Source organism: Saccoglossus kowalevskii, chromosome 2, assembly GCF_978046115.1.
Source record: "Saccoglossus kowalevskii chromosome 2, keSacKowa6.1, whole genome shotgun sequence".
Classification (NCBI taxonomy): Eukaryota; Metazoa; Hemichordata; class Enteropneusta; family Harrimaniidae; genus Saccoglossus; species Saccoglossus kowalevskii.
The window spans coordinates 23,182,562-23,195,211 of record NC_140642.1 but is presented as its reverse complement, the minus strand read 5'-3'; the positions used below and the strand labels follow the sequence as shown (position 1 = coordinate 23,195,211).

General features: G+C 35.5%; 1 protein-coding gene across 2 annotated transcripts; it reads left to right on the top strand.

The window, feature by feature from the left end:
- Positions 1-313: 313 nt before the first annotated feature.
- Positions 314-11,963, top strand: LOC102807638 (potassium channel subfamily K member 18-like). Of its 2 annotated transcripts, none has more exons than XM_085493034.1 (2): positions 314-813; positions 8,997-11,963. In XM_085493034.1, the coding sequence occupies exons 1-2, from the start codon at positions 408-410 to the stop codon at positions 9,734-9,736; spliced, it is 1,146 nt and encodes a 381-aa protein (XP_085349160.1). In that variant the 5' UTR covers positions 314-407; the 3' UTR covers positions 9,737-11,963. The 2 variants fall into 2 exon arrangements, with proteins under 2 accessions (XP_085349160.1, XP_006824865.2); XM_006824802.3 differs by lacking the exon at positions 314-813 and adding an exon at positions 6,153-6,469.
- Positions 11,964-12,650: the final 687 nt, after the last annotated feature.

The following is a 12,650-nucleotide window of genomic DNA, read 5'->3' as shown; positions in this document are numbered from 1 at the left end:
ACGTGGTAACAAGCGGATGGAAACAAAATAGCTATGGTGTGGTTAACAATATCATCGTAGATATAATAATCAGATATGCACAGAGGGTCCAATGACCGTAAACTAATCGCCGAGAGGTGACTGTTCTCCACTGTTATTGGATAATCACAGTATTGCGCTGTGTAGTCAATACCGCGTTATTTTCTCCGCTGTTGAAGACACCGCTGATGTATTGGTTGATGTAACAACATCTGCAGACGCCTGGTCTACTTGTGAACCCAACCACCAACATGCTCGAATGACTATAACGGTTATCAGTCTGTATATATATATATATATATATATATATATAGTTCAATCCATAGCAGCAGCCACGCCCATATCTGTACGGTACCGATTTATTTAACTGTGGTGTGGAACCACTAATCATGCAAGCAACAGAAGGGGGCGGCGGTGGGAGACACTTCTGTAAACCGAGCCGCATTTTCAGTTTACTCTTCACCCATGTTGGCTTAGCCTGCATGCTAGTCGTATACGCCGTTATCGGGGCTGCAGTGTTCCAAGCGATTGAAGGACAGTTCGAAATCCGGGAACGAATACATTTAGAGCAGACACGTAAAAATGTGTTTGAACTCATCTGGAATATCACAGTAATCGACGGCCAGGAGAATATCAATTTCACCAGTTGGTCGGAGCAGGTTGCAAACATATTCAGAAAGTACGAGCATGAACACAGACGAGCCGTTATCCACGGTGTTTCCGATGAACTGCAGCCACTGAGATGGACATTTTCTGGCTCGTTATTCTTCGCTTGCACAGTGTTCACCACCATAGGTGGGTATATTTCAAAATATACTCTGACATTAAAAAGAATGTTGTGTTCAACAGTTTTACATAACACAATACTGTGTATAGTTGTATAGATAATATAGAATAGTTAACTATGTCAAAATTGCAACAGCTGTTTCTTTTGAATCAGTGTATATATATAGCATGTATTAGTAATATTCTGCTACATATTTCCCGTCGACCCCCCGGGTTAAAATGTATTCAGCATTATACCAAAACATATTTTGTATCTGATTTATCGAATATTTGTCATCGGAAGGTGTCCGAGATTTGCCTCGTCTCCATCTGACTAAATTGGTCACAAAGGTGACTGTCTCATGCGTATTGTTGAACGTAGGAGTATGATGATATCGGTTTGGTAAATAACAGCGACATTGTACACACAATACTAATCACAAAATCGTACATGTCTCTATGGAGATACAGACTAGATAAACACTGTTACCATGGATTTATCGCACTGTGATTCCAAAACGGTACCACTGTCTATGTTTGGTAGATTTTGTTAGACACGCGTTATGTGGTACGTACCTAGTGATTCCGTAACTGGATAATTGGAACGGGGGTATATAATAAAAGGAAGATAGCGTGTCCGAGCTTTTCAAACCGCGCGATGGTAGTAAAGTACAATAGCATTCTAGTATCAATTATATTTCACGTGTCATGTCAGAAGTATGTATAAATTGACAACATTGTAAATTACTCGTTCCACACGCGATGACTAATTTATTCTACCATTTAATTTCAATATAAAAGGCTCATTAATGTTATCGATCACTGCAATGTGCAATTTTAAATGATTTTTTTTAAATATGCCCTATCATGGTTAACCGTTGAATACAAGGTTTATTTTGTACATTAATGCTTAAAAATCAAATATGCTCAGAAAATAATTGATAATTTCAACATGAAGTGGTCGTGCCGCTGAATACATTTATTTTAGCTAGATGATATTATATTAGTGAAGTGAATTTTCAGCCGTGACGTTACGACCATACTAAACGTTCACTTACTTGGTGTATTTATGTATGGAATATAGACTACAATAGCACAGTCAGTGCCATTATAGTAACTAGTGGGCTGTCATTTAAACAGGTTGAACACAGTAATAATATGTGCATATGGCAGGGTACCTGTTAGTCCATTTAGTCCATCTCGTGTTTTGTTTCCTTGGAGACCTAACGACAAGAGCTAACCAGTTTCTGTCTATAAACTAAATGCATTAACGTAAACCAGTCAAATTTATGACTGTTTAGTTAATTACACTGTATATTACGAAGGTGTATTGGTCCTAAATCTCGCGATTCATTCGGACACAATTTGAAATCACGCAGTGTCTACTGAATTATGATCTGGATTATGTTCAATGTTATTGACAAAGATATTTGTATTTGAAAAAATCGCGCAGCTACTTAAACTAAATGGATATTATCTCGTTATCGATACTGCATGTGGCTGCGTGTCTGACGTTCCACCACTTCATAAATTACTGTGAATGTCGCTTTAGTTGTAATGATTATATTTTGATGCCAGTTAGCTTGTGAATTCTTCGGGCAAAGTGTGTTATGACAACTGCTTTCAACGTGATTACTTATTTACCACGCAATCGAATCGACTCCACGTTACCCACAGAATCAATAAAAGTCAAACATATCTAATAAGCTGTAATATTTTAAAAGCTATAATCTTTTTTTCTTTTGTATCAGTGGTTTGAAAATATACGTGGAGCTATGTACTGATTACGTAAACGTAATAATATGGGTTCAATGACGCCACTTTTTCACCCTCAGTTGTTGTTTTTTTGCAAAAATCTCCATATCGTTACCGCCTTAAGGTATAAACGAAAAGCGAAATTTACATTTTAATTGAATTTTCAGGAATTGTAGACAGCATAAATTATTCATATCTTGTTTGCATGACCTAATTTTTTTGCAAGACTTCATGGAAAACATTACCAAAACGGTTTAATAAACAAATGACGTTTGGTATGATGAATACACGAATGTTGATTCAGCGAAATGAAATATTGAAAATACATGTATCAGTTTTCACCTTCGTATAGCATAGTACGATGTATGCTCATAAATAATGACCTGACTGCTTCTCAATATGAAATCATACCAAGGATAAATACAGCTGATAGAATCACATACAACAAGTTATGAAAGAACGGTCACGAGATTCCAGCAGGAGTTAGTTACCCTGGGAGAAATAGATGGCTACAGTTGTCACGACAACGGTGCTTTTGGTAATGATTCTTTGTTCATCGCTGAAAAAAGTATACACGAATTGTCATGAAAACGTTGAGGCGAATGTAAATAATGTACATGTGTACAATTTACATATACTCTACATCGAAATGAAACTGTGAAAGTGAAACCGCTTTACTGGTGTATTGAGACACTTTGGGTTTATTTACTAATAACCTACAGATCATTGCCAGTAGCGGTGTCTCTTCTCTAGATTAAACAAGATCCCGAAGACATGGTAGAATAAAACTACGCGTAGCTGAGTATGGATGTGTTGTTCGGGGCGTCCCTTACACACAGAACTCCATCGAACAGGTAGATCCGGAGAACACGCATTCCAGTGGCACTATGTTCGATGCCGTCTAATCAAGCTACTAAAACCGTTTTCAGCAGCCATAATATCTTTCCTAAATAGAGGATTACTGCGATTTAATGAATTCTATGGAAGATTTATGTCTTTGTTACTGTGACTGAATGGCATGCCAATACTGGTGATAGACGTATACATTGGTAAGGCGGTTTCACTCTCCCAGAGTTTCCATAAAACGACTGAATTTTATTAAACACCACATTTGTTATTGCTCCATGTATAAGTAATATTTCGACATCAAAATAACTGAAAACTTACCTCATAGTCGTGAGGTTCGTACGAATATATAATTCTATGCTCGGTGCGTACGCTAACAGCAGCCATGATGAATGAAAGTTTCAGTATAAAACACACTTGTAAACTTGCTCTGTGATTGGTCGGCAAAATATAACTACTGGAGCTCTCGTTTTACGAGATTTATATGGCAAATGAGTCAGGTGTAGGTTGGGCGTCAAAAGAAACACATTTTAAAACCAATACCGCTAATTCAAACACAATAAATAATAATTTAACATGTAAAAAATGAATAAATAAATTTGGAACTCGACATTGGTATCAGTGTGGGAAGACATTGATGCATTCATAAGTCGTTTATTGCAACTTGTAGCCTCCAGTAGTTGAAACATTTACAGGAAACTAACCATGTATGGTTAGACTGGAACACCGCGAATACTCCTACGATTAACTAAACTTATCTTATTATTTTGTTAAATTACATAAATGACAAAATACCCCCGATTGAAGGGGTGGTCTTACAACAATCACCTGGAATGATGCAATGACTCAGTATGAACCAAGACCACGGGATCTGTGTTTTTTCAATTCTGTATTGGTAATGATGTTGTCATTGAAGTCTAATATCATTACACGTTAAAAAATAATAATATATCATTACTAATATCTCAATTCAATCATCGAGTTCCATTCAAATCAAGAATAGTAATAACAATGACTGAGAATGGGTTACTATTGGAAGTTAAGATGACATCAATATTTAAGGGTCATTGCATAGAATTGTACTATAGCGTCTTGTATTTGATGATGTAGGGCCATATATAATATTTAATAAATTGACTGAATGGCAATGGTTGACACATTGTAACATGTGTAACCATAGTTTGTTATTATGTATCAACATACTGAACATATTACATGTGTAATCTGCATATGATGCAGCCTTATTTAATTGTTTGGATTGTGATTACGTACATTGTGATCTTCAATCATATATTTTGAAGCTTTTCGATGAATTAAGATACATTGGTAATGATAAACTGGTGCGTGTTCCGGAAGGTGCTTCTCCGCCATTTTTTACGTGTTATTCAGTCTCCCCCAGCGCCACTTTGTTGTTGCATACAGTGTACAATACATATTTTATTGCGCCACTCGACAGCTGCTCGGTTCTCAACTCTATCTATACAACTAAAGAGGACGAGAAAGCGGTCTCCTACATCCTGCAACACAACAGTTGCCAAGACAACGAACAATCAGTCAAGCGCAGTGAATACAAAAACAAATCATAATCGAACTTGTCACTGCATTGTAGGTAATTATAGCACTCTCGTTCACTGTCATTCAATGGACGTGGTATTGTTTTCTAGGTCATTTAAACACACTTACACTAAATAATGAATTTATGGCCAGGAAATAAAACCATATTCTAGAACAATGTACTCATTAGTCTTGTATTTTAAAAATACACATCGTCTGTTTTAATTATAGAAAAACAAATCAGTTGTAATTATAAAACCATTCTCTGTACGGTCGTTTTCATTGACAATGTTACTGCATTTCAAAAGATAATGTTGTTGACCATATGTACCGCAAGCTTGGCCATGTGAAGTTCATAATACATGTTTGTATTAATTCACTGATTAATCAAATATGAATTATTCATACTGTACTCGTTGTAACGTTCAAATTACCCCTGGGGTGATCGTATCACCATATCAGAACCAAATGAATGATTCGCCACATGCGTTGATCAATTTCCCGTGGGTCACATATACACACAATGGAACGTACTTGATTTACAGCTGAGGAAATAATCATCTACATTGGGGGGAGATTCACTATGCGATTATTCGCGGCAATTCCATTTATTAAACACACGGCTCTGGCTAAATGACATGTGCCAAGTAAATAGGCACTTGCCGTAATTTAGAATGCACCAACGTGGTAACAAGGAATGGAAAAATTAGTTATAGTGTGAATAACAATATCATCGTATGATAATTAGATATATACGGAGGACCCAATGACCGTAAACTAATCGTCGAGAGGTGACTGTTCTCCATTGTTATTGGATAATCACAGTATTCAATATTAGAACTGACGTATTTTACTCACGCTAAGCACTCAGTATCGAGATACTTTCCTCCGCCGTTGAAGACATCCCGATCTACTGTACTTTACTGGAAGAGCATCTGGCAATTTTAAAATGCCTGGGTCTACTGGTGATATTAAATGTATTTCCAAAAGACGCGAACTCTACACATGCTGGAATAACTGTCATAACTATAACAGCTATTTGTGTATAGTTCATACAACAAGTAGTTGCAACGCTCACATGTGTGTGGTACCGATGTGTTTATCTGTGGTGTGGAACCACTAATCATGCAAGCAACAGAAGGAGGAGGCGGGGGGAGACGCTTCTGTAAACCGAGCCGCATTTTCAGTTTACTCTTCACTCATGTTGGCTTAGCCTGCATGCTAGTCGTATACGCCGTTATCGGGGCTGCCGTGTTCCAGGCGATTGAAGGACAGTTCGAAATCCGGGAACGAATACATTTAGAGCAGACACGTAACAATGTGTTTGAACTCATCTGGAATATTACAGTAATCGACGGCCAGGAGAATATCAATTTCACCAGTTGGTCGGAGCAGGTTGCAAACATATTCAGAAAGTACGAGCATGAACACAGACGAGCCGTTATCCACGGTGTTTCCGATGAACTGCAGCCAGTGAGATGGACATTTTCTGGCTCGTTATTCTTTGCTTGTACGGTGTTCACCACCATAGGTGAGAATATGTCGAAATATATTTTGACATAAAAAAGAGAATGATTTACAGTTTTAAACACATTTCTATTATTTCATTAGATTATAGATAGTATACAATATTTAACCCTGTTCCAATCGCAACAGCTGTTCCTTTTGAATCAGTGTGTGTATATATAGTAATATTCTGCTATATATTTTTCTGTCGACCATTGGGTAAAATGCATTCAACATTTTTGTTGTCGAATATTTTTCATCGGAAGGTGTTCAATATTTGCCTCTGACTGGACACAAGGGCAAATGCCTAATGCTCGTTGTAAAACGTCGGAATAGAGTAATATCAGACTAAAAACAACTAGCGACACTGCACATAAATAATAATCACACATTCACCAATCACACATGTCCATGCGACTTGGGATCAACACGGGTTTATCACTGTTAAAATGTCTGTGCCCTACGCATGTGACGACTCCCCCGCTTTAACATAGATTTATCGCACTGTGGTTCCCAAACCATACACATATCACTCTATGTGTGGCAGATTTCGTTAGGCACGCATATGATTTCAAACACCATGCTAGTACAGCATTTTTGTATTAATTATATTTCACGTGTCATTTTAGAAATATATTTAAATTGACAACACCTTAAATAGGATAATGTATTCTATTGTGTAATTTCAAAAGCATTCAGTTCAAAATCATTAATGCTATTGATCTTCGAAACGTGTAATAAAAAATGTTTTTTTTTGTTTTTTTAAATTATGGCTTATCACTGCCATGGTTAACCGTTAAATACAAGGTTTATCATGTCAAACATGCCGAGAAAGTAATCGATATATTCAATATGAAGTGGTGGTGCCGCTGAATACATTTATTTTAGCTAGATGGTATTATATTAACACGGAAAGGTTATATTGACATGAGAAATGAAGTGAAGTGAATTTTTCACGGGCGTGACGTCACGGCCAAACTAAACGTTCACTTGCTTGGAGTAATTATGTAGCAGGGGTACAGAATACCATTGCAGATTCCAAAATCGCATATTAATATTACCCAAGATAAAAAAAAATGTATTTGTGACAGACTGTACACCAGTAACACAAATGAGAGGCGATTATATTGTCGCCGAAATACAGTCATTATAGTAACTAGTAGGGCTGTCATTTACGTGGATTGATCACAGTAATAATACGTGCTTGTGGCGGGGTACAGGAGATGGCAATCTGTTAGTCCATTTATGCCTTTGTTCGCCTAAGTTATGTTTTGTTTCCTTGGAGACTTAACAATATGACCTAACCAGTGACATATCTATAAACTAAATGCATTGGCGGAAAACAGTTTATTTAATTGCAATGTAAATTGCAACAATTTGCCACAAAATGTATTGGTACAAACCCTGCAATCGACTGAGAAATAATTTCAAATCAAGCAGTGTTTACTGAATAATGATCGGGATTATGTTCTATGTTATTGACAAAGATATTTTATATTTAAAAGAAAATGCACAACTGCTTAAACTATATGTATAATATCTCGTTATCGATACGGCATACGTGGCTGTGTGCCTGACGCTCAACTGCTTCAGGCAATACCATGAATGTTCCTTCGCATGTAATGACTATAAGAAAAGGTTAATTAAACAAATGGCGTTCAATATAATACATACAGACATGTTGATTTAGCGAAATGAATAACCGCTAAATAAATATCAGTTTTCGCCTGCATATAACTTAGCATGATGTATGCTAATAAATAACCGCCTTACTCTTTCTCTGATGAAGTCTAAGTTATGCCAAGGAACGATACAGCTGATAGAATCACCACACACAGAAGTGTTTCTTGCCTACAAGTTAATCGAGTTGTTTAGCATTTGCATAGTTTTGCTGAACGTGAATACAAATGTGCATAAATTGTATAAGCTCCACGGCTTGTAGAACATATAAATGAATTTGATTATAATACATATCTCTGAAGGAAGTTATGTTTTACCGGCGTTTGTTTCTGTTCCTGATTTAGGCATTATAAGTTGCCCTTGGCACGAGGACCAATCCATAACAAATTGATAGAGATGTGGAACCGGTTTCAATTTAGAGAATTTGTTTTGTTTATAACACATAACGTACGTTATTGATGGATTTTTGAAAATGTCAGGAAGGGTTGGCTTTCCACTGGTACCAGTCGATTAGATTTAGGTAGAGACTGAAGTGGATCAGGTTTTCATGGTAACTGAATTTGTTTCAACAAGTTATGAAAAGAGTGATCATTAGATTCCAGTTGACATAAGTACAAATCAATTAAATATTGGGAAATATGGATCCAGTGTAACAGTAATTTTGGGAATTATTATTCTTTTATGGTTATGGTTATGGTGAATGTACATGTGAATATGTATATGCAAGACATCGAGGTGCACATGAATCCGAATGCATATACATTTCTTATAAAATGAATGTCCATATAGTTCAAGTCGCACTAAAATGATGCTCCCCCAAAACATACCGACAGTTTACTTGAGAATAATTATTTTTCTTTCTACTTCACCAGGATATGGACATATGGCACCAGAGACAACCGAAGGTCGTGCTTTCTGCATGGTATATGCATTCTTCGGCATTCCTCTACTTATGCTGGTCCTAGTTGATTTGGGTTCATTGCTTGCAAGAGGAACCAAATTGTTATATCTTAAAATATTTCGACCGTACATCAACAAGACAAGTGGTAAAGTGTCTTGTTTCAAGAACAAACGGGGATCTGCAGATATACAGCAAAATTCTATTAGGGATGAACGTGGAATTGAAAATCCTGTTCCCGTGAACGAGGGTGAGAATAATAGGAATGATAACATCTTTAAAAGTGATTATGGCGGAGATGTTATAGTGATGGAAAGCCAGGAAGGTACAAAAAATAAAAATGACAAAGAAGAGCATGATGAGATGGATATTCCTATGTTGGCGATCATTGCCTTTGGATTTCTATACATGTGTGTATTAGCGGCACTTTTTTCAGCATGGGAAGAAAACTGGGATTACTTCGAGTGCTTTTATTTCTCTTTTATTACACTGAGTACCATCGGGTTTGGTGATTTGGTTCCAGAACATCAAAAGTTCACCATAGCATCATCGTTTTTTATTCTACTGGGCATGACTGTGATGACGATGTGCATCACATTATCGCAGTCCAAAATACAGCACTCGTTAACGTGGATGGGATGGAGAATCGGTATCAAACCAAAGCCCAAAGAAGACGATGCGCAAAAAGATGGTGGTGGTGATGTACACGCGTAGAGCTACATTGCAGGTGAATTGGAACATATACAAATCAAACTAACAACACATAAATTGATACAATACAAATTTGTGAATATTATGTTTTGAAAATGCGATATGATATAAAATTGGCATAATTTAAATATTGGTTATAGTAATGTTTATAGTTTATTTTACACATATTTGTAAATCAATAAATTGTATGTACCAGTGTACATCATTCCTACCATGAAACTGGATAGACAAATTTAAATCAGTGCCATGGACATTAAACTGATTCCTTTCACATCAAAGAGATTCTATTTTGAACTGAACAATTATGGTAAAATGCTTTCTTAAAATTTACAAGGGTATTTCTATTATTATATAGTGGACAAATGTAAGTGTTTCCTGTCAGAACTATTCCGACATTAAAATCAATTCAATTTATATGACATACATAGATCAGCAACATGACAGATTTAGCATTTAATGTGTGCATAAATGCAAACATAATGACAGCAGATATTATCAGAGAACTCAGCAAAGACATTAACAAGTACACACACATATCGATTCGTATGGTTCTAATGTGCATCTTGATGCCTTCTGTAGAGATATTTACAAACAACACATCACCACTCAAAACAGGCAAGACATATATCACTACTATAACCCCAAAGATATGTAGTACCACTCGAACTGGACATGACACATAGCACACATCGAACCTGGAAAGATAGTCATCACCAATTATCACCCCTTGAATATAACAAGACAAATATCAACATATGTATCACCTCTCTAACCTGACAATTTATCGCCTTTCCAAAATGAGAAGATGCATTTACCCAATGAAGTGTGACAAAAAAATTATAACTTCTTGAACCGAACAAGACATTCAAAGCCTCTTGAACCAACCAAGACATGTATCACATTTCAAAACTAATCTATTCTATGAATTCGGGATGACATAACCTTTAACTGTAAATGGTGAGGGGTGTGGCTTCTTAACTCTCTTGATGATTGAAAGAATTATTGTATGTGCATGTTGTTTCATATATATACACGCGGGTAGGGCATACAAAATCTGGACCCCGAAGAAATATTGGAATGCATGTAGGGGTTCCAATATATATCAAACAGGGATCGAACATTATATTTACGAATCTGTACCAACAACTAAGGTCTTGCAATTATCCCATATTATTTAATTACCTAATCTGATTTGAATCAGAAAAAATTGTATTATGTCAATGTGTGCACAAACAGTACTTAACTAGATATTGAACCTTTCATAATTAATATTTTTACAATTCATGTCATACAGTGAAATAGAAAAAGACTGAACATACATAAATAATATAAAAATCTGTACCAACAACTAAGAACTTGCAATTATCCCATATTATTTAATTACCTAATCTGATTTGAATCAGAAAACATTGTATTATGTCAATGTGTGCACAAACGGTACTTAACTAGATATTGTACCTTTCATAATTAATATTTTTACAATTCATTTCATACAGTGAAATAGAAAAAGACTGAACATACATAAATAATATACAAATACAGTTAACGAGTATGCACGGGACTGAAAATTGAAATCAACCCCCGAGATATGATTCTCACCTATTACCTGAATTAAGTGACTTATTTTACAAATACAAATTACTGAGACAAAATGTTTAATTCATATTACATGAATGTGTATACCTGTAATTGTTCAATGGCATCTCGTTATTGTAATCTGTTTGAAATGCCTAAGTGCCTTGTTTTGCAAACATGGTGACTGACAGCGCTATGGCATAAATCCTCATTTTGCACAAGAGCTATCAATAGAATAATTGGTGCAATACAATGTTTCATCTTTAAAATAACATGGACATATGTAAATGATTTTTGACGTTTTTATCTAATTAAAATGTCATGTTTTAATATTATAATATATTGATTTAGATTTAACTTGCTTCATAATAAACATGGATTTGTACCGGTACACTAATGACATATTGCCAATATTTGGTAGTTTGATTATCGTCAGCTTCAATAACTCCCAAGGTTTCAATTCATTAAAATTTCAAATTCAATTAACATATTTATTGTACTTTGAAATTGCATGTCTTTCTCTCACATTATCTATTTCTGTAGAGTCTTACAATATAGTTCTTTCAACTTTTGTATTTGAATGGAAAATTTCATTATTTTTTTGTGAAAAACAATTTTGTGCAATAAAGAAATTTATTTCGTTTACAATTGAAAATGTGACAAATACTGAACTACATTCAGATAGAGTGGGTATATGATATATCGCATATTATATGATACATAAACAGTTCATTCCATTCATCGGCAACAAAATGAGTGAATTTCAGCTTACACGTCATCGACAAGCATATTTAATAGCAACGAGTCCTGTAGTATAAATAACTTCATAAAAAAAGATGTTTGGCTCCTTTGTATCAGGAATATTTATTACAGAACTACCTTAATGTACACATTACCATATGTATACAATGCATTACTACGTTGGGCTCTTCACTCAGAAAATTGTTAAGACGTCCTCTTCCCCAAGCTCAACAGTAGTACAAGCTCAAAGACAGACGCATTTGAGCCCAGTTGTCTGCCTGTTGAAGATATTTTGTGGTTTCCAGTTAGGATTACAAGATTTGGTTTTAAGATCTTCTGCAAGAAATTATTTTATGTGCTGGTTATTTTATCAGGCCTTTTCACCGGATCAAAGGCATTTATTTACGAGAATAAGCAAGATAAAAAAGCATAACTCATTATTTTCTCATTTGAACGTGTTGAACATTGCACTACAAATATAACTATACGCCTGTCTGAGAAAACGTGTCCTCAATTTAATATTGCAAATCGTCGGGGGAGGCTATGTGCTATAATCATATAGTTGTAAAAATACTTAATCAATATTGAAGTTGTAAAGTTG

Bases quoted from the DNA above. Each gene is read 5' to 3' on its own strand.
- LOC102807638 (XM_085493034.1), top strand. From the start codon at position 408: ATGCAAGCAACAGAAGGGGGCGGCGGTGGGAGACACTTCTGTAAACCG. The intron at 814-8,996 runs GTGGGTATATTT...CTACTTCACCAG, and splicing joins CACAGTGTTCACCACCATAG to GATATGGACATATGGCACCA.